This window comes from Magnolia sinica, chromosome 6 (genome assembly GCF_029962835.1).
Source record: "Magnolia sinica isolate HGM2019 chromosome 6, MsV1, whole genome shotgun sequence".
In the NCBI taxonomy this organism is placed as follows: domain Eukaryota; kingdom Viridiplantae; phylum Streptophyta; class Magnoliopsida; order Magnoliales; family Magnoliaceae; genus Magnolia; species Magnolia sinica.
In genome coordinates, this window is record NC_080578.1 from 21,319,576 (window position 1) to 21,341,678 (window position 22,103).

At 39.7% G+C, this 22,103-nt stretch overlaps 1 protein-coding gene across 4 annotated transcripts; it reads left to right on the forward strand.

Annotated features, from left to right (window-relative positions):
* The first annotated feature begins 680 nt into the window (after nt 1–680).
* On the forward strand, nt 681–20,433 carry LOC131248500 (probable transcriptional regulator SLK2). 4 transcript variants are annotated; one of them, XM_058248800.1, is made up of 11 exons: nt 707–798; nt 984–1,028; nt 1,118–2,060; nt 3,602–3,733; nt 3,932–3,980; nt 12,773–12,987; nt 13,146–13,214; nt 17,220–17,320; nt 18,628–18,721; nt 18,840–18,909; nt 19,387–20,433. In XM_058248800.1, the coding sequence occupies exons 3-11, from the start codon at nt 1,158–1,160 to the stop codon at nt 20,220–20,222; spliced, it is 2,469 nt and encodes an 822-aa protein (XP_058104783.1). In that variant the 5' UTR covers nt 707–798; nt 984–1,028; nt 1,118–1,157; the 3' UTR covers nt 20,223–20,433. The 4 variants fall into 4 exon arrangements, with proteins under 4 accessions (XP_058104782.1, XP_058104785.1, XP_058104783.1 ...); XM_058248799.1 differs by having other exon boundaries at nt 681–798; nt 984–2,060; XM_058248802.1 differs by lacking the exon at nt 984–1,028 and having other exon boundaries at nt 694–798.
* Nucleotides 20,434–22,103: the final 1,670 nt, after the last annotated feature.

Below are 22,103 nucleotides of genomic sequence, written 5' to 3' on the forward strand. Positions count from 1 at the left end.
TCTCTCCTCCGTAAGACATCCATCATCCAATCCACTTCCCCCACGCGTCAGCATCTGAAACGCACGCCCGAGTTCATACGGGAGCGGATTTGGTGCGTTCCTGCCTAACACAACACGGTGCGTCTCTGGACATGGGTCCCACCTTGATATATACATTGTATATCCATGCCATCCATCTATTTTTTTAAAGACTATTTTAGACTTGAAACCAAAAATGAAGCAGATCCAACTCTCAGGTGGAACACACAACAGGAAACAGTGGTTATTGAATGCCCACCATTAAAAGAATCCCAGGGCCGACCGTACTGTCCTTCTTAATGTTTATTTGCCATCCAAAGGTCTGGATGAAGGGAAGAAACAATTATCGGCTCGATCCCAAACTTTTGTGACCCACAAGAAGTTTTTAACGGTCAGTCACCACTATTACCTTTTGTCTGGTCCACCTAGACTTGGATCTGCTTATGATATAAAATAATCTGAAAAACGGATGAACGGCTTGGATATACAATAAATACATCAAGGTCAGTCCCACGGTCAGGGCCGCACCGTGTTGGGTTAGGCCGGGGCCGCACCTGATCCGCTCCTAGTTCGTACCGCTCGATTGCCACCACGTATTCGTGTATCGCATCATTTTCTGACACGTGTAACTAGAATTTACCGACTATAGCCGGTTGAGTAGGGATCGAAACACTCGCGTCCGGTCTCTCCTCTCTCCGTCTCTGCTACAATTCCCGCGACGAATAAAAAACTCGCCGAAGCTGAAGAGGAGAAAGAGAGAGAGAGAGGCTCGATTTCAAGGTCAGTATAAGAAAGACAAAAAAACAAAAATCCTCTTTTCCCTTTTTGGTATATTTTTTTTTGCGAAGTTGAGTTGCATCCATCTCAGCAAGTTGAAAAATACGATTTTTCCCTTTTTATTTCTTTCAATCTTCTTTGTTTTCTCTCCGATCGTTTATTTCTTCGAATGTCCGTCGTTTCGACAGAGAATCTGTTTCGTCTTCTGCGATTCAACCATAATGGAAGTTTCGGTGAGACTGACAGAATTAGGGTTTTCGTTTGAAATTTGATTTCTCAATCTACTACCTTATCAAGAAGTCTTAGATCTGGCGTTGGACAGCTATCTCGATTCCTGCCACCAGCCGGTGGGCCCGCCCTCCATGGCGCCGTCCCGGGCCGGCGGTGACCCGTCACAGTCTTCTTCCGCCTCTGGCATCTTCTTCCAAGGAGATGGGCAGACCTCCCAATTGAACTCGGCCAGCTCGATTTCTGGAGCCCCGCGGTCGGGCCTGGGTCCGGTTTCCGGCCACATGAACCGGGCCGTGCACAGCGCTGCCAACTCCGGGCCCAGTGTCGGTGCGAGCTCGCTGGTCACGGATGCCAATTCCGGGCTCTCTGGTGGGCCCCACCTGCAGAGAAGCGCCAGCATCAACACGGAGTCCTACCTCCGGCTGCCGGCGTCGCCCATGTCATTTTCGTCGAATAATAACATAAGCATATCAGGATCTTCGGTCGTGGATGGTTCCTCTGTAGTGCAGCAGCAGCAACAGGGCTCCCATCAAGACCAGAACTCTCATCAAATGCAGCGCCAGCAGGGGGCGGCCTCTACTGCGACATCACACCCGACTTCACAGACGGGTCAGATCTTGGGCACTGGCCCATCTGATCCGAATAATCTACTACGGATGCAGAAGAAACCCAGATTAGACATTCGACAGGAAGATATTCTGCACCAGCAGGTTATTCAGCAGCTCCTGCAAAGGCAGGACTCTCTTCAATCACAAGGGCATAATCCCCAGCTCCATGCCTTAATTCAGCAGCAGAGACTCTTGCAGCAGCGGCACCAGCAGCAGCAGATATTGCAGATGATGCCGCAGATGCAGCAGGCACACATTCAGCAGCAGCAGCAGCAGCAGCAGATATTGCAGTCTATGCCGCAATTGAAGCAACAATTGCAGCCGCACTGTGAGCAGCCAACATCCGGTATGAAGCATTCGTATTATAATGGCATATGTGCTCGTCGGCTTATGCAATACATATATCATCATCGTCAGCGCCCATCTGTGAGTGAATGGTTTTGCGCAAGTTTCTTGTTTGCATAATTCGTTTATGTTCTATTGATCCTTTGATGGATTGATTTCTTCGCTGGTTTAATGTTTTGAACTGACCCAACGAGGTTTGGGCAGCCATTACCGTGGGTTTGCTCCCTACAGGTGTGGGTTTGACTCCCCTCCTCTGCATTACCTGATACACATGGTTGTGGGTGATTTCGTGTATCTGCAGGGAATGGTCTTGCCTCAAAAGGGGTGGGGGCACCCTGTGTCTTACAAAAAAAATGTTTTAAACTGGGTCCAATTTGATAATGCGACTCATGAGGACATAACAATGTTCAATCAATCAATTTCAAACAGCACAATAAACTGTTCATTCTAAACCATTCATATGGTGAGCCCTATCGTGGTGGGGGGATGACCCAAGAATCTCCCTCATTGGATTATCCAAACTGTCTGATTGTGATCCCATTAAATGTGGACTATTGGCTGTAAATATAATCTTCAATTTGTCAGCTATCAAATAGATGGATAAGATCCTTTAGTAGAGGAGACCACTGTTTTAAATGTTGACGATATCAGCCGATATATCCCACGATATATCTTGTATCCCACCTATGCGATACGAAACACACAAGTAGTGCCGATATATCCCACCTATTCGATCTAGTGAGCATTTTCAATTTTCGATACATGTTTTTGTTGTAAATCATATTAAACTAGTATCAAATGGTTACAAATCTATGATTCATCATGTTTTTCATGAAAAATCATGGATTTGGAACTTCGATTTCAAGATTTGGGGGAGATGGGTCAAGTTGTAGAAAATTGAGAAAAATCAAAATTTCTCAATTTCTTACAAATCAATTGCGATCTTTGTATCCTAACACAAAATTAAACATGTATGTAACTTGATCTAGTGATTCTTCTTTTGCTTTTGAATGTATTGCTTGTGTTTCCAGATATGTCTTCTTACGTTTATAAACTATATGAATAAACTTTAAACATACTTGCATCAGTTTAGTTGGAAAGAACATATATTAGGACCCCATACAAAGGAAACCCCTATTATGTATACTTTTTTTGTAATGTTTTGATTTCTAAGTATGTATCGATGTCTTTTTCAACAATTCCAGAAGTTTCATTGAAAAATTCGACCAATTTCCCAATGTTCCCATGTTTCCCAACAATAGCGATACATTACGCGATACAACTGATATATCCCATGCGATAACCGATATTTATCCGTATCCCAAGGGTGTGATACTTTACACAATAACGATATTTAAAACATTGGAGGAGACTCAGGAGAGATTGGCTCATGGCCCATCTTATGATGAGGGTGAATTCTTTGGTTATCATCCGCACCGTCATCGTGTCACAAGAACAGTTCATTACCATCGTAATTGCCATTTCTTTTGATTGAGCATCACATGATACCTCGAAATGACTTATTTCTAGCTTCTTGGATTGACGAATGTTCCTTTTTGTGTCCCTGATTTTGTCACTGAATTTTTTTCCAAGTACGATTATGTTGTTATTTTCTTTTCCAGGACAACAATATTCTCTACTGGAGGAAATTCGTGGCAGAGTATTTTGCTCCCCGGGCTAAGAAAAGGTGGTGTTTGTCGTTGTATGATAATGTCGGACATCATGCCCTTGGTGTTTTTCCTCAAGCAGCTGTGGTATTTCTGACCTGCCAACATATTCTTTGTCACTAAGATATTCTATGCAGTTGTTAATACGTTTTCTTGCATGTCTTGGTGCTTTGCAATTTTGTGCAGGAGCTTATTTATTTTTGCTCAATCATCCATGCGCATGTGCATACAATTATAACTACATGCAGTTGTTAACACCATTCTCTTGTTGCATGTTTGTTGTAGGATGTGTGGCAGTGTGCTATCTGTGGTTCTAAGTCAGGGAGGGGATTTGGTTAGTAGCTTCAGTGTTTATTACTTTTGAATTCTATTACTGATATCAGTTGCATTACCTTATCATTGGCAAGTTTATATTTCAGGTCATTCATTAATTGTACCCTAATCACCTCAGGACTTGCACTGTTCTTTTCTACACTATATCTACTTGGCAGCGATCTTTGCTTTGTCTAGGTGGTAGAGTTGTTTATATTTCTTACTCAACTTCATATGTAAAATTTGGGCCTGTGGCCCACCCAAATTTGTGTAACTTTTTTTCCTTGGTATTCCAGTTACAATCGCCACTTATCGTCACTCCACATGATCTTGCCTTTCACCCCTTTTGGAAACTAGATGTGGATCGCTGAGTGTTCATAATGAATTAAGTAAGCTTGCTAAAAGTCTTTCTTTAACTTTATTTATTTTATGGATATGTACAAATGTGATAGGAAATTCCATTTAGACAACGAGTTGGAATGTATTTCCCCAGCAGGAAGAGTATCTGTTTGTTATGCGAGAAGGGTTCTTTTCTTTTATTTCCCAGGTCTGGCCAGTGCTTGGCCAGGCCATTCTTTCTCCACCAAGTGCATGTTAGAGGGGGATGGACTTCAGTGGACTCTCACGAATGTATATGGTCCCATCAGCCTATTGCAAAAAGGAGGATTTCTCGGCAGAATTAGGGGAGTTGAAGGTAAGGTGGAATTGCCCGCGGATCTCGGTTGGAGATTCTAATGCAATTCGCTTCCTGGGGTTGATGACTGAGAATGAGAAGGTTCTTAGGCACTGTTTATGATATAGAGCTTATTGCCGTTCTATGACATAAGGATTCTTCACTTGGTTGTATAAACAGTGTTAAGTCCAGCCTTATGCAAGCTCAATCACCTTCATGTTTCAGAGAGTTGGGAGGAGCACATTTTGAAATGTGTGGGGTGCTATTCTTTCCATTTTATTGGAATCAGGTGGTGTCATTAGTGGGCCATCTCTTTGCAAAATTCAGAATATGTGCCTTGGTTCTCCTGTTTTTTTCAGAAGCCTGTGGAAGGGTGGTGGTTTTGAACCTGTCTTTGGAGGGTGGGTAGTGTTTTTTTTTTTTTAAAATCTTTTTCCTTTTGGAAGGTAATAGCATTTTATTAAGAAGACCCACCATAGAAGTAGCTAAGGTGGGGAGAAGAATTACAACCTGAAGAAAGATAAAAGATTACAAGCATCAAAGATAAGGGTGGGCAGGTTCTCAATGGAGAAGTTTCAGTATATTAAATCTAAAGTCAATGTTTGGATCTAAAGCTGGTTTGGTGTGCTTGAGGAGAGTAAAGCTTTGGTGCTAGCTGTGGCCCATTGTCTATTGATCTTTGATATGAGAGGGAGAATCCCAAGTTGGAGTTCGATAATATTCGTAGGAGCATAGTGGTCAAGTACTATTAAAATCAAACTTTAGGCAAAATGATTTGAATCCCACTTTGAAGTCCTTTTTGGATGAATCGTAAAATTCTTCAATTTGGATCCTATGATTTACTATTTGATTCCCAATTTATGAATCAAATTATACATGTTATTTTCTTTTTTAAATTTAATGTGGCTTCCATTTATGTTTTTAAATTGGTGAGGGCTTTAAGAGTTTTTTAAAACAAGTTAATTGCTTTATTTTATTTCTTTGTAAGCAATTAAATGATGGATATTCTCTTCAACCTTAAATTGTGGAGCCTTTTTTTATTCCTGATTTCTTGCCTCTTAATTGGTCAAGACTCAAGACACCAAATGATCTATGACTTGTCTGGATTGTTTTTATGGAAGGTTTGTGATTGTGTTGATCATTATGTATTGTGGTAATGGTGGTTAGGATTTGATTTCCACTTAAAGACTTGTATTTAATCTTGTTTTTGTCACATAAATTAAAAATACTTTTGTCACGTATCTTGAATTCAAGTTGTGTTTTTCCAGGGTTTCATTATGTGATTTTAAACTCGAAAGTCTATTTGATTTTTTTTCCCCTAATAAAAGTTTTGGTTATTTTAATAAAATAAAATAAAATAATGAAAAGCTTATCAATAGATTTGTTTTTGAAGGTTTGTTAGGAACTTACAATGTATGATTTTGACTTTAAAACATGACGGTGTTTGTGCCTGGATTGGTAGTCAAGTTTCTTGATAATGTTACTCTTTAATTTGTAGTCAAAATTTTCAATTTATAAGTTTAGATAATGACTATATCAAAACCTTTGAAGTAACGAGATGATCATATATAGCTTGATTATTATTACAATGTGTAGTAGTAACGTGTTCTATAGTTATCTACAAATTATGATATGGAATGATAGAATAATGAAATTTTGATTGTATCTTATTTTTGAAGTTTTTTTTTTTTTTTTAAATGAAAATTTTATGAGGTTTTGCATCAAAGATAACAAAAGTATAATTTTAATTGTATCGTATTTTTTAAGATTTTATTATTTGCGATTTACGATCTATGATTTCAATCCTCTAGCAATTTTACGATCTGATTCGACTTTCAAAACATAGAAGTGAAGAAATATTGAGGTGTTAAAAATATGCAGCAAGATGGATTAAAGAGGGAGATGAAACACCTCTTCTCCAGGTTGCCAACATGGGAAGAAGATAAATTCTATTACCAACCTATGGGTAGGTGAAGGCTTTTTTGAAGAAGAGAGGGAAATGAAGTGGGAAGGAACTCCCAATATTGCCATCCCTTTGCAAAGGAAATGACAGGCTGCAAGGAATCCATTGAGGCTGCAAAAGACAGGATGTTGAGCGTAGCCACAATATCCATTAGTCTGCAGAATTTTCCGCAACCCATTCCAACAACTATGAAGAACAGACTTATAGCTTAGCCACTATATATATGTATGTATATTGAAAGGCACTATTAATCTCTTTACCTGGAGGGAAGTTTCAGAAGGCTACACTGGATGGTTTAGCCTTTGACACGATCTATGATCTCTGAAGATAAAGCAATGTGGTTACAGAGGCCGTTTGAGGCATGAGAAGTCAAGAAGGTCATGTTTGACATGGAAAGTGATAAAGTTGTGGGACCACACAAATTTTCAATTGCATTTTGTTAAGCAAAAATGTTTGGAGGTGATTAAATATGATCCTTCGTTGGTGTCCAAGGAATTTTCGAAGGGATCACATTCACAAATGTGTCTATTACGATTTCATTATCCTCGTAACTAAAAAGGAGGGTGCCTCAGAAATTGTAGATTTTCGTCAGATATGTCTAGTTGGAAGTTTATTGAAGATAATGGTTGGAACACCAACGAACAAAATGAAAGAAGTCATTACATTATTTCTCCTTGTGAAGGGGTCTTCATAGTGGAAAGATTCTCAAATGCATTCTCGTTCCTAATGAATGCATTGACTTGGGTTGAGAACTGTGACGATCAGGGGTTTATATGCAACTTTGATATGGAAGAGCATGTGATGGTGTGTGGATTGGTCTTTCCTTATGCACTTGCTTGTTTGTTTCACCAATTACCACAATAATGTAAAAGAAATGTATAATGATTACAAATTACTTGTCTCCTAACAACATCTGCATTTGACCTTTGACTCTCGTGTTTGGTTTATCAGCGGTAAAATCATAATGATGGCATTTGTACATTAATGTTAAATCATCACCAAAATACACTGATGTCACTGTTTGGATTCGAAATTTTTATAGTAATGCCATGAAAATGTGTAATGATTACAAATTCCTTGACCTTTATCCTAAATAAATATGCATTTGATCGACGATTCCTATATTTGGTTTAGCAGTGGTAAAATTGTAATGATGACACTTTTCCATTCAGTTACCAGGGTAATTAGCAATACAAACGGGCCCTAAGAGAATATGTTTTGGTAAATGGAGGTGGATGGAGCTTGCATTTAGTCGGCTCATTTCTCAATTATGGCCAATGGTTCCCTAGAAGATATTCAAAAGTTCTAGAGTCCTCCATTGAGAACCCCTCTTGCACATTTTGTTCTTTATTGTGGTAAGTAAGATTATCATTTGAGCAGTTAATCAAGTTATCCCTTTTTTTTTGGCACCTCTCTCCCCAATCTATAGTGCGCGGACGAGCCAATTTTGTTCTTGCTTAGGTGGTTTTCATTAAAGTGATCTTAAGGTGTTTTGAACTCGCATCTGGTATGTTGAATAGTTTCAGCAAAGTTCTATCTAGGGGGCGGCCCCGGCGAGCGTTGATCAAGGTGCAATTGCATTCCTCTTGGTTGGGGTGTAGAGCGACTTTGTTGTCCATGAATTACCTTCGTCTCCCCCTAGGCGCTCCTAAGCTCCTTTGGGCATGGGATCAGGTGGTCAAGAAGTTTCAAAAGAAGACATTGTGGAAGAGACTTTCTTCATTTAGGGGCTGAATGTACTCTCTTCAAGTCCACCTAATCCAATCTCCTGTCAATCTACCTCTTTTTCTCTAAAATCTAGACTAGACTGCCTAAAAAGCTAGAGAAAAAAAAATCAAAGCAACTTCTAATGGGAGGGTTCAATAGTTGAAAGATGAAGGCAGGCTAGGGGTTGGAAGGATTGGAGAGAGAAATTGGACCTTACCAACCAAGTGGTGGAGGTTCAGGATTGAGCAAAAGGTCATGTGGAGGAGAGCCATTGCTTCCAAATACGATGAAGAGGTTTGAAGCTGACCTCTAGATGTGGTGATGAGAGGGAATAGATCACTTGGAAAGCCATTCAAAGTTTGGGGACTAATCAAAATGTGGCTAGAATCTTTTCAAAAGAAGCGAGGTTTAAAGTAGGAAATAGTGAAAGATAATAGTTTTAGGAATTTCTAATGTTCAACAGCTCTCCTCTTGCCACAAAATTCCCACAATCTATTCTCTTTCCAGACAAAACTGTCTTATTAATGATGTTTACAAAATAGTCAATGATAAAATGGTATAGCCCTTCCATTTTCAGAGGAACTTGTGGGATTTGAAGTTCCAAAGGTGGTAATATCCTAAATCTCCTTTCTCCCGTTGACACCGATGAAAGTGTGGGTGGTCCTTGTTTCAAAGGTTAGTTCTCCTCCAAGTTTTTTTGAAGGCAATGTGTGCTTTGGAGGCTGGAGTTTTCCATGCTGCCATGGGCCGAAGTGGGGGGTGGGTGTTCATTTAATAATCTCTAGAAAAGCAATTAGTCTCTTGCTCATTGTGTGATATGTCAAGGAAGCCAAACCAGTTGGTTATATCTTTATATATTGCAGTACTACATCGACAAGTTGGTGTGATGTTTTGGGCCTCTTTGAGATTATTTTTTTGCTAGGATCAATTGGGACCTAATGAGTGGGTGGAGAGGTGATCTATTTAAACCAAGTGGCAACATTCTCTGGTGGATGCTCCCTCTTCCGATAACTTGGGTATCTAGAGAGAAGTCACACAAGAATATGTGAAGATCCCCGTTTAGTAATGAGGTTACCTTGGCAAGAATCATTAAGGTAGTTGACCGGTTGACAGCAGTTCTATACTTCTCTTGGGTTCCTTTACCCACCGTCTCCTTCACGATTGGAAGGGGGTCTTGAGGATTATAGAGGTAGCTAGTTATCAAGTGCATTTGGTCTCCTCCACCCTTAGGTTGGTGGAAGTTGAACCATTGTTGGTAGCTCAATTGATGACCTGAGTCCTTAAGAGTATTGAGGGAGTTCTTGGAGAAGAAATGGTTCCATTTCATTATCATTCTCAGGCCCGACCGGGGTAAGGTCTTCTAATATGTTGGTGCTTTTAGCCATTAAAATTGGTGTGGGAATCTTTATGAGCTCGGTGGGTGGGTGTCTCATTGTGGAAGGGTGATGGTCCTGATGGATTTTATTATGAAACACAGTGGAATTTGATGGTTTTTATTATTTTAAGATCCAAACAGTATCCCCATTTAGGTTAGCCCAGGTTTCTCAAAAATAGAAAAGTCTATTTTAAAATACCTGTAGAAGAAGATCGTTGATCGTTGCCATTGTCGATCTCCCAACATGGGGAGTCTCATCTAGATCTACTTTAGAAAAGGAGAATAGGGAACTTTTGTCAAAAATCCTGGTAAGGACTGGATTTGACCTGAGCCATCCGCAAAAAGGGATTATCACACACAGTGGTTGATGCCCAATTCCATGGATGCTCTTTCTAGTGTGGCACGCGGGAGGTTCCTACTCCAAGTCCAAAGCTATGTGGAGCTTGGCGCTGCTTGCAGCTTTTTGGTCCATTTAGGAGGAGAGAAATAATTGTTGCCTTAGAAATTGTAGCTCTTCGTTGGGCCAGATTGTTGCAAAAGTGTTTTTGTTGGTTAGGGAGTGGGAGCCTTGAGCCTGTTGGGTTTTTGGCTTTTGTGCCCTTCTAATAAAATCCTTCATCTTAAAAAAAAGGATCCCACACACAAGTGTGTGGATGTGGGAAGGTGTGGGCATGGCCCACCTACACCGAATCTCCGCACACTCACCCTGGCTCAAGTGGAAATGCCTAAGGGGGTTGGACATCCAAGCTCTCTGAGTGCTTCTTGCGCTCCCCTCCCTTGGAAATATGATGTTATGATTGGTCTAGGGTTTCAGGGGATGTACACTATATGGTGCTCTACCACCTTACAAACATCTGTGTATCCTATTGTGAAAGATGTCTATTTATCTTCCTAATCTATGTTTCCCAATTGTCCAATTCTCTCCACTAACTGTGGTCACCATCCTTGGGTAATTTCCATGCCATGCAAGGTATTGATCAAATCAGATCTTAGCCATTGGATGTCCATCAAGCATGATTTTAAAACAAATCAATAGTTAAAAACAAAAGGTAACGGTTGAAAACCCATGGTTAACCAATTGGAAATTTCAGAGGTGTTGGTCGACCTTTTAAACAATTGATGGGCAGTTCAACCGTTAAGATCAAGCCAGAGATATTCATGTCCTGGATGGACCAAGTGGATCCCATGTTGGATCATGTGTACTTCGAGGACCTTGATGAAGACACTAGCTACAACCACCTTCAGTTGCAATACAGTTGCCTTGTAAGGAGAGCTAAAGCCTCCATCTACACATCCTCAATCATGGGGATTTTGACAAAGCTAGTACAACCACATGCCTGCTCAAGTTTGGGCATGATGGGTGTCCCAGCCTTAATACTTGCAAGCGATCCTTACCAATGCAAGTGACCAAAGGCCTTGTACAAGGAACCATCCTGGCAAGCTCACACACTCACATGGGGTAATTAAGTAGGCAAACCAACATCGAGGCGGCCCTGATGGGTGGAGGCTGTCCATCTTGACACCAAGTCAGACTCCTTACATGAGATGACTAGGACAATGAGATCCATGGAACACAACTCTCCCTTGTCTCTCAAGCTGTTGTGTCAAATCTTAGGTGCCCAAGAGCATTAGAGGTATTCCTCTTAAACCCACATAAAAAATCTTCCATAATAATTAGCTCAGTAAATGCATCATACCACAAATAAGGTCTAATAACATTGTTTGTTTTTAAGGGCACAACCCCAACAAAGGGGAGTCTAGAAATGCTATTGCTTGGGCATCATGAAAATACCATCCTGGTGGAAGCTGGATCTCATTTTGAATTATATGAATGCATGTTCATGGAATATGGTGATTATATATAATCAGATTTGTAGAGAACACATTGTATGCATAGTTCTTGTTATCATCTCTCGGTATAAGGGACTCTTTTTCCATTACCTTGATGGATCCAATATGTGTTTCCCTTTGGGTTTTGCAATAAATTTGTTGTTATCAATAAAAAAAAGTTACGAAAAATAGAAAATAAATGGAATTGCTTTGAAATGAATTGTGAAGTCATTCAATAGAGGAAAAGACTGAGAAGTTGCAAAGCTGGTCTGACTGCTAGCATTAGCAAAAGGAATATCATCTTACATGCCAAAGTGCCAAGACCCAAAGCAACGTGAACATTACCCTATCTTCACTGAGGTTGATAATGAGCCTAGGTACAGCATTGCTATGAAACATGGAGGGGGGCGAATCAATCTAAAAAAGTTGGCACGTGTATGAGATCAGTGCATTGTATTGGAAAATGTGCAGCCTGGGTAAATTCAAGTTCTCCTTTGGTGCTCTATACATATTTGCCACAAAAAAATCACATTATAAAGTCTCTGGAGATTAGGGATCAAGGAATTATAAGCACATGATCTTGAACAAGCAGTGGTTGGCTAATTCTACTCTCTTTCACTTAAATTCTTTCTGATTGAGTACCTCTAAATGTGCACTCTTCTATTTACAATAATTACTCGTGGGAAATATGAAAATGTAAAACATCAAGCAATTGGTTAAGGCAGGAGGATTGTGTTGTTTATTTGTTTCCTTTGAAATGTAAGGTGCCTAGCAATGGTATGGTGTGATTTTTGCTTGGTCTTAGGAATTGCAATGAAATAAAAGGATGTTTGTGCATACATACGCGCTGCCAGAATTGTGCTTTGCTTCTCTGTCAGATGCTTCTAGTGCTGTATTATCTCATCTGATATATTCTAAACACATGTCATTATCTTTTTCTTTCACTTATTCCTTTGCCGTCATTAGGTATTATTGTTGCATTCACATGGTTGCTTCTTATTAGTTTCAATTTGCTGATTTATCTGACCCAAAATTTCTGGGAGAAGGGCAAAGATGGTTGTGATGTTTAGCTTTTTGTCAAAACTTGGGTTACCATTACTCTACAAACATCAATAGTGGTATAGTTGTTACAGATTTCTATTTATGGACATCTTATTCCAATGTGTGTGACTGATCGGATAAAGTTCACCATTCGTCAAAAAAAAGAAGAAGAAGAAAAATGTGTGCCACTGATTGAATTCTAATTTTCTCTTTTCTTATGGGCAGAGACTACTTTTGAAGTCCTACCCAGGCTAAGTAAAATTAAATTTGATAGTGGGGTTATCGATGAGCTTTTGTTTGTCGACATGCCCAATGAACGGAGGTTACCATCAGGATTGATGTTTTTGGAGTATCAAAAAGCTATTCAGGAGAGCATTTATGAACAGCTTCGTGTTGTTCGTGAAGGTCAACTTCGGATCATATTCACCCCTGACTTGAAGGTATATAATTTTAGAGGGCTTATATGCTGGATGATCTGGCGTAGAGAATTTGATGGGTGCTTGTGGATCTCATACTTTCATTTTGTAGGTTTGTTGCATGACTTTGATGATTATTTTTTTGTTTCTTAATCTTTCCTTTTTCTTCTTTTCCTACGCAGATATTGTCTTGGGAATTTTGTGCAAGACGCCATGAAGAACTTTTGCCTCGTAGATTGGTTGCACCTCAGGTATTATATCTAGTTGCTTGTTTTGTTATAAAAGGAAGTTACAATAAAATTTGTTGCAACCTACATCAGTTACATTTGTCATTCTAGAGAGTCAATAGTGTTTGGGTCGGGTTGTCATAATCTCTTGAACCTTTTATAATCGTAAAATCTTCAATCTGTAGTGTTTCCCTCAATTTTTAATCTCCCATTCGTTTTCCTGCTGCATAACATTCTACCATGACTTTGTAAAGTATTATGGTGCAACAAATGTGTTCCCATTTCAGCATCTTCCATAATATTAGCCCCCAAATGGACAAGAGTAGGCAGAAGATAGACTGAATGGTTGAAATTAAACCAAAATAGAATATACAAGAGAGACAATTTAAGACAGAATTCCTCTTTACTGCTAAACTTTTTAGATCAATAATAATCTACCCATTCTTCCATTGTTACATATGTTTAGAGAAAAAAGAAACCCAAAAAAAAAAAAAAAGTGGCCAAGAGGCCCAATCCCTTTGGATGCTTACCTTCATGAATCATAACCCATCCAAATTCGAATAAGCCTATGATTGCCTCACACAATATTTCACTGATTAATAGAAACCCTATTATATCATAACACATGGACCACTTCAAAACAAGTAATCAATCTTCTAGTTCATAGGTACCTGAAACCTTAGTTTCAGACCTTCTACATAGGTGCTGCTTCTGTGTTTCATACATGCTATTGCTACTGCTTCATTCTGCTGCTCCTACTTCCTAGGGATTTATATATTAGCTAACATTTTGTAACAAATGCTTCCTGGCTCGCATGCTCGAACCGGATGTAGCTTCTCCACATGCTTTGTGCAACTAAAGCCTAAGGTGCTAAAAAAAGGAACGTGTGGACCAAGGCAATTTTTTGACTGGACTTTTAACCTTCTAAAATACGAGTTGTAAACCCCAAATGTAATCAATTGAACATGTTGATTACATTTTTTTCAATGAAAAGTTAAATTGGTAACGGCGACATTTTCAGACATATATATAATTATTGGGGTAACCTGCATATGAAGGAAGCTAATTGCAATAAAATCCAAGTAGGGGAAGCCTAAACTATTTACAGATGGTCCAAAAAATTATGTGGCTAGGTTGTATTGGCCAAAGTTAAAAAACAAACAAAACAAAACAAAAAAAAAAAAAAACAACAAAACAACAAAAAACAAAAAATAGAACAAAGAAGCCATAATACTTCCGGTGAAAGATGTTCAATCGACCTTCTCTACGAGAAGCTTCTCCTCCTTCAAAGTTAGAAATGTTGTAGAAGCGAAATAGCTGGATGAAGGGGCTTTTTATCTCTTTCCAATGCGTGGGTACAAAATGAGCATGGTTCGTCGACCATCGATGTCCTCTCATATCTCCGGAGAGATTTTGAAGCAGGAGGTAGAAATGCAGTGGATTTGGGTGAATGGCGGTGAATTTCGATCGTTAATACGACGTCATTCCCAACGATTGGAAATACAATGGCAAATCGGATATCCAATCGAAGGATTTTATCGGGTGGTGTGCGTTTTGCACCACTTTATGGTGGTATTTGCGGTGTGAGGTGTTGGTGTAGATGGGACCATAAGAATCATACCACTTAATGCCTAAAGTTTACTCTCTTTCCTATAAGTTTAATGTGAGGTGTTGGTGTAGATGGGACCATAAGAATCATACCACTTAATGCCTAAAGTTTACTCTCTTTCCTATAAGTTTAATGTGAGGTGTTGGTGTAGATGGGACCATAACAATCACACTTCCTAGTGCCTCGTTGCACAACATTTAGGGCCTGTTTGTTTTCACAAATACCACCATAAAGTGGTGTAAAACGCACACCACCTGATAAAATCCTTCGATATGAATGTACCGTAAATATGTTCTCTACATGTATTGGATAGCAGTGGTTACTGACCATTGTAACCATTTTCCAGGCCACAACTTTTGGATCAGGCTGATATTTGTTTGGCCATTCATCCAAGTCTTTGTGAACCTTGAGAGGGTTGGATGGCAATAACATTTCGATGGCCCGAGGATGTTTATAATAGTGGGGTTTCAATGATCACAGTTTCCTGTGGTGTGGTGCCCCAAATAGGGTGGCATGCATCATGATCAGGATCATTCCATAAAAAAGAGTTGTCCAAACGGACCAATGGTGTGGATGTAATATGCACGTCGTCACGGTGGACCTCAGAGGGATGCAACCACGTTGGCAATAAATCAGACCTGTTCTTTACATTGGAACAGGCCATCAACAGTGCATGGACATGTTAGAGGTGCATCGTCCACGTTCGTATACATGCGCCCCTTTATACAACGAAAACCTACCTTGTTGTATTGGTCTTAATGAGATATACAATCATTGCATTGTGGTCTGGGATGGTGATTCCGGCTTATCTTGTGTTCTTGAACCCGTATTGTAATGTACTTCCCTTTACAGGAGGGGACTCCCTCCGAATTCGGTGGTATACATAATCATGACAGGAATACAACACTTTATGGTGGTATTTGCGGAAACAAACAGGCCCTAAGACTATTATAAACCTATTGCTCACCTCATCTTGTTCCTTCAGCCATGTGAGATTATATGGTGATGGGTGTGGGTCCATCGGTAGGTAGCTTCAAAACATGTGCGTGTGGACATAAGTAACTGCATGCAACCACACCAACGCCATGCACGCGCCCACCATGGTGTACCGTACAGGCCGTTACGTAAAGGTAATGATGGCAACCGTTGCATGTTTCATGGTCATAATGGTTGTAACAACTGTTATGGAAAAAAAAATGTCTTCTAACCGCCATCAGCAGCCCATTATGCTCCCTGTAAAGGCCGTAACAACCTGGTGTCTGTTATGGGGAAAATATAGGTTTTTGGGATTTTTTTTTTGGGTTTTTCCCTTTCAATAACAAAAGAGACCGTAACAGCCATTGCGACCCGTATTGTAAAAGGTAACGGTGCTGGCCATTATGGCCACCGTTACTGTTAAGGATTACCATGGCACCTACCTTCTCCAATGCAGGCACCCATGCACGAGCACGCTCACCGGCCTGCACCCATGCATGCGCCCAAGTGCAAGCACGCACACTCACCCGGATGCATCGCAAGTCGCAACTGCTATTGATGCTCACTAAACGGGGAGTGTGCATTGATCATCTCACCATAAGCGTCTGTCCTAACGTAGAAACCTCCTTGCCTTCAAATACTCCAAGCATTTCACCTAAAATCAACAAAATTCTGTCGATTCCCATCTGAGAGCTATTCAATTGGGTGATCTTTGAACCCCAAAAATTGTGAATTTTTTATTGAGCAGGTGTTTGATTATGATATGCTTTTCCTGCCATGAAATTTAACCTTTATGTTACCTCAAAATTTTTTTACATCTCTCTCTCTCTCTCTCTCTCTCTCTCTCTCTCTATATATATATATATATATATATATAAAATGTATGTGCATGTATAGAGATGCTCCAATGCTCCCAAAGTACAATTAAGTTATAGTGCTCCTAGTTGGATTGGACACTTACAGTCCAATCCGTTGATCAGGACTGTTCATATGTGCAACGCACATTTCATGGGTTACCATGCAAACATCAGACCAATCTAACAAAGTAACCATTTCATCAATGCCCTTTAATATGCACGGTCAAGATTGTTTACACAGAAACAGGTCGAATCAACAATTTGATCCATCGATTTTTTGGGGTCCACGTCTTCGAAAAAAGATGGCTGCAAGAATAGGTCAGATAAGATAAAGGAAGAATCTAATAATCTGATCAGTTTGATTTTTTGCGGGCAGTCAGTAAAATGTGTTTTGAACTTAATAGACCATTCAGATCGATCAATTTGACCGTCTAAGTGAATGGTTGAAACTAGGAGCACTATATCTTATTAGTACTTTGTGAGAGCACTGTAGCACTCTTCTCTCTCCAAACACACATTCCTGTTATTCTCTTCAGAAGCTCTGGATGCAACTATCCTGTAACTGAAAAACATTTTATCCTTTCACAGGTGAATCAATTGGTGCAGGTTGCACAGAAATACCAAAGTGCTGTTTCTGAAAGTGGATCCGCTGGAGTTTCTCCTCAGGATTTACAAACAAATTGCAACATGTGAGTATATCCAAGAGTATACCCAATGTCACACACACACACACACACACACACACACACACACACACATATCACTTAGACCAATATGGATTCCTGAATTTATTTGGTTGAAGATAATGGAATTTCTGAGTTTAGCATCATAATTATGTTTTCTATACTTGCTTTGGATTCCTAACGTCGTAAGAAGTTATCTCACAATTTGCAATAATGTGATTGCACCAATTATGGTGACTCAGCAAAGTCAGCATCTATGAAGAGTGTAGAGAGCAAATGTTGTTCTTTTCATCTGATCCAATTTGAATTTCCAGAGTGCTGGTTAGAGTTTCATCACTGCAGTCTTGTGTGTTACTGATTTAGAATTGATGGGCATTCTCGCAAGTAGGTTTTGCCTTGCTTTCCTTGTGGCTTTTATGAAGTTGTAGATTTGAATTCAGGCATTGGTAGATTATTTCCCTGTTTGCAGTTGCACATCGAAATTAAAAGTAGATAATCTTCCTGAGAATAGTTTGTGCTGACCATCTAATTCTCAGTTCTCCTGTTACCTGCACTTGTGGATGTAATGAATGCTTCAGAGAAATTCAGTAAGGGATTAAATGGTAGTTACAAAACATGTCTTGTACGATGATATTAACCCATGCTTGATGCTCTTCAAAAAAAAAATAAAAAAATAAATTGATGAAAATAGCACTGTTCTTGTCATCTGATTTAGTCAGTGAATCTTAGCTTAGTTTAACTATGGAACTGGTTGATGCTTGTTATTGCCACAATTTGTTTATGCTGCCATTATCAATTGTTCAAATATATAATTGGCGGAATAGTAAAATACCATGTACCATTTCTGTTCATATCGTAGTTATATTAAAACTGTGTTTAACAGTAATCTATCATACCTGTATCATGTGAAAAATTTCTGATAATTATAGTGTTTCAAAACATGTTCATATTTGTTTCTGAAAAGTTCATGCTGAGTTCCCAGTTCTGCGTTTCTGCAAGCTAACTCCATTCAACTATTGCCTGAGGCATGAGTTATCTTCTGGGCCTCCCTCAGTTATTAAAATGTGTGGCTCATGCATTCTGCAGAGTTCCCTCTTGTTCAGTTCTGAAGGCCTTCTTTGCTTCACTTATTCCGTGTTTTTAGTTTGCCATTATTAATTTATTTTTAGTAGTGTTATCCTTCTTTTTTTTTATTTTTTATTTTTTATTTATTAGTGTTGAATGCTGATCTTCTTTTGGGTCGAATTATGTTACATTCAGTGGATAGAGTTTGATTTGTGTGACATGTGGATGATCCTTGTTGTTTTCTTTAGGTTTGTAACAGCTGGTCGTCAACTGGCAAGGAATTTGGATTTACAATCCTTGAATGACTTGGGATTTTCCAAAAGATATGTCCGGTGCTTGCAGGTACATCATTGCACTTTCTATTTAATTGCTTCCTTTAACATTTGAAACTGAATTCTCTTCTATATCATCTTCTTATTGTTTCCTTGCACATTTATCATTGATCTGAACTTTTTAACAGATATCTGAGGTTGTTAGTAGCATGAAAGACTTGATAGATTTCAGCCGGGAGCACAACATCGGACCCATTGGTAATGCCCTTAAATTTTCTGTTTTCTGTTTTCTGTTTTGAGGGTGTTTTTTTCTTTTTGTTTTGTTTTGTTTTGTGCATGTGTGTGTGTGTGTGTGTGTGTGTGTGTGTGTGTGTCAGAAAAATCTGTTTAGGTGGATTAGTAAATAGAAAACCTTCTTCTTGCCACCACCATAAGACCAGGCCTGCAACCCAACAATCTGGACCATTCATCAGGTGTTACCAGTTGTTTCGAGAAATCAATTGTATTATAAAGAATAAAGTTTACCAATCATTAGTTCTATGTAGTGCTTATTGTTTATTCTATCAATGCTTAAATCAAGCAACTTGGGGTTCGTATGTTGCGATCCCAGTTCAACTGCATTCTCTGTTTGATCTAATGCAAAATTTTCAAAGTGCCTCTTAAATTTAAAAAAGCTGCGACATTTCAGACAACACTCATCCCATGTATTAATGCTGTGGCTGTTACCATTTGCAGAGTGTCTGAAGAACTATCCTCGACAGGCTGCTGCTGCAGCAAAGCTTCCACCACCGAAAATGCAGGACATGGAGCAACTGGTGAATTTTCAAGGCCTGCCAACTGATCAAAACACCCTGAATAAATTAATGACAGCACATCCTGGTCTAAGCAACCATATGAGCAATAACCACATGGGCATCAGAGCACCAAATAATTCAGCACAGCCAGCAATGGGCAATTACCAGAATTTGCTCAGACAAAATTCTGGGAACTCAAACCTTAATTCTTTTCAACAGGATGCATCGTCCCCCATGAATGGTTCAAACCAGGCACAGCCTCTGCCATTCCAAGGGCCTGTTTCTTCCATTCCTGGATCTATGCAGATTGCATCTGTTAATGGCATATTGAGCCCGCATCAGCAGCAGCACTCGCTCCAACCAAATCAACAGTCCCCTCATGGAAATCAACATTTACAACAGCATGCGATTCAACAACTGCTGCAGGAGATGATGAGTACTAACGGAGTGGTACAGCAGCCTCTCAGCGGACAGAATGCAAATGTGAATGCGGGTGAGGACATGCCTGTGAGGGCAGGTGCAGGTATGGTAGGATTCGGAAACAACAATGCCGACATGCCAAATAATGCTACAGGTATGATCCCAATCAGGACAAATAGCTTGAAGACTTCTTCAAACAACTTCACTGCAGTTAGTGGCAGTGCTTTTAAATTAAAGCCTGACGTCCCGCATAACCTTCAACTGGCGGACCTGGTCCAGGATATTCAGCATGAATTTGCAGAAAATGGGGTGTTCAGCAGTGAAGCCGGTGATGCGGGTTATGATTGGAAGTCATGATGTTGTTAGTGGTTGCTGACCATTCATGTTCGTTCTTGTGTTGTGCCGTGTGAACATGGTATTTGTACATAAGCTTTGAAAGTTTGTGGATGTGGTTGCCTTTATTATGTTAGTACTCAATATATTGGGGTTGGCAGTTTTGAGGTTTGCCATTTCTAACTGTATTTTACTACACAGTTGAACAGTTTCAGCAATATTTATTTCGGTCTCATCATCTGTGGCTGCAACGACCTTTGTGTGCTCTTCCTTGTTCTGATATTGATCTGTGCAGATGGGTTACTGGTTGGTCCCAATGGCAGGCATTGCAAGTGCAGGGTAATCACATGTCAGATCTTGTTTTTTCGGTTTACACAGGCACCCACTACACACCCATGCAAGCCGTAGTGGGATTTCACCACCTATGGGTTTCGAACCCAACACCTCGTGTTGAAACTCCTCAGAGTCTACCACTCGGGCAAGGACTGGAACCCATACATGTCAGATCCGGAGTGCTCATCAGGACCCCACCATGGATGTGACCTTTGTTCTAATAGTCAGGCTGGTTCTACAATCATAACCAATGGATGGATTTTAACATTGTGGACTGTTCTTGTGTTCTTCCTCTATGGAGGGATTGTGATCAACTGACCACCCGGTTATGTGGGCCTGGTCACATCTAGTAGAGCTTTCATGACAAGAGAAGGCTGGATCTTGAATGTGGCAGATGTCAGCTTCGTAAGCTTGTACATGCATGAGATCAACATTGTGTTTTCTTACTATCGTAACTGGCAGATTGTGATATCCTCAGCACATCAGCAACTTTGAATAATCTTGAGCGTAAGCAAGCAATCCAATTACTCCTGTAGATTGGAACTATGCTCTTGAGATGGCTCTGGTGCCATGAGTTGGCAGTGCTGGGAAATCCATCAAGTGCAATATACAGAAGCACCAGCGGTAACATTATGTGTATGGGTTCTAAAGTGTCCATTTCCGTACACATTGCCCATCTCACACATGACTCACCTACTAAGCAGGCCAGCGGAGCATGGTAAAGTAAAGAGACGAGGAGTAAAGCATTCGGGGTACCTAAGGCACTTCAACAATAGCCTGCCACTTCAGGCATCACACCTGAGTTCGGTAACTGGGACTGGGTATACTTGTCCACAATACCATATTGTAGGCAAGTGCAAGTTCATCATTCTAGAGGGTTTAATCACCACATATGTTCTATACATATAAGAAACATTAATATCATTTTAATATCATGCCATAAATACATGTTTCATCTACTACACTATTATTAAGGTCCATGGTCAATCTTTATTACAATGAACATTCAAATATTTCAAAGAAAAGCTAATATGAAATCCATGCTTCATATCTTTAATACGAACATATAATTCATCAACAAAATAATAGAGTAAGCTAATAGCTCATCAACAAAATAATAGAGTAAGCTCAGTGAGTAAGCCTTTATTAACCTTTTTCAAAAATCAAAAGATAAAACCTCAATAAAGGAATTTAAAAGAATTTATGAGAACGTAAGAATTAATATATTCAATGCAGGAATGCATGCTAATATGCATAGAAGATTCGTCATAATAATTGGTATGGTTGTTTTTATCGAACACTAGGGTCACTTTATTACAGCTAGCCTCAACTCTCTTAACATCTTATTTAAATTTGCTCACCCACCTAGCCTCGATCAATGGAGCGACCCATTTATAGATCAGCTGGTCAGATTACTTCTCCACCCAGCATGCGTAAGTGATATGTTGTACTATTCATCGTGCTCACCCAACTGGCTCTCCTTAAGGAAGGTCTAAATATCACCATTTTTTAATTTAAGAACTTTCAAACCTAATGTCTAAACTACCTAATTTCTTTATGCTTTAGGGACTT

Coding starts and splice junctions, on each gene's coding strand:
- LOC131248500 (XM_058248799.1), top strand. CDS start 1,158: ATGGCGCCGTCCCGGGCCGGCGGTGACCCGTCACAGTCTTCTTCCGCC. Junction 3,734..3,931: donor TTTTTCCTCAAGCAGCTGTG/GTATTTCTGACC, acceptor TGTTTGTTGTAG/GATGTGTGGCAGTGTGCTAT. Junction 17,321..18,627: donor TTACAAACAAATTGCAACAT/GTGAGTATATCC, acceptor TGTTTTCTTTAG/GTTTGTAACAGCTGGTCGTC.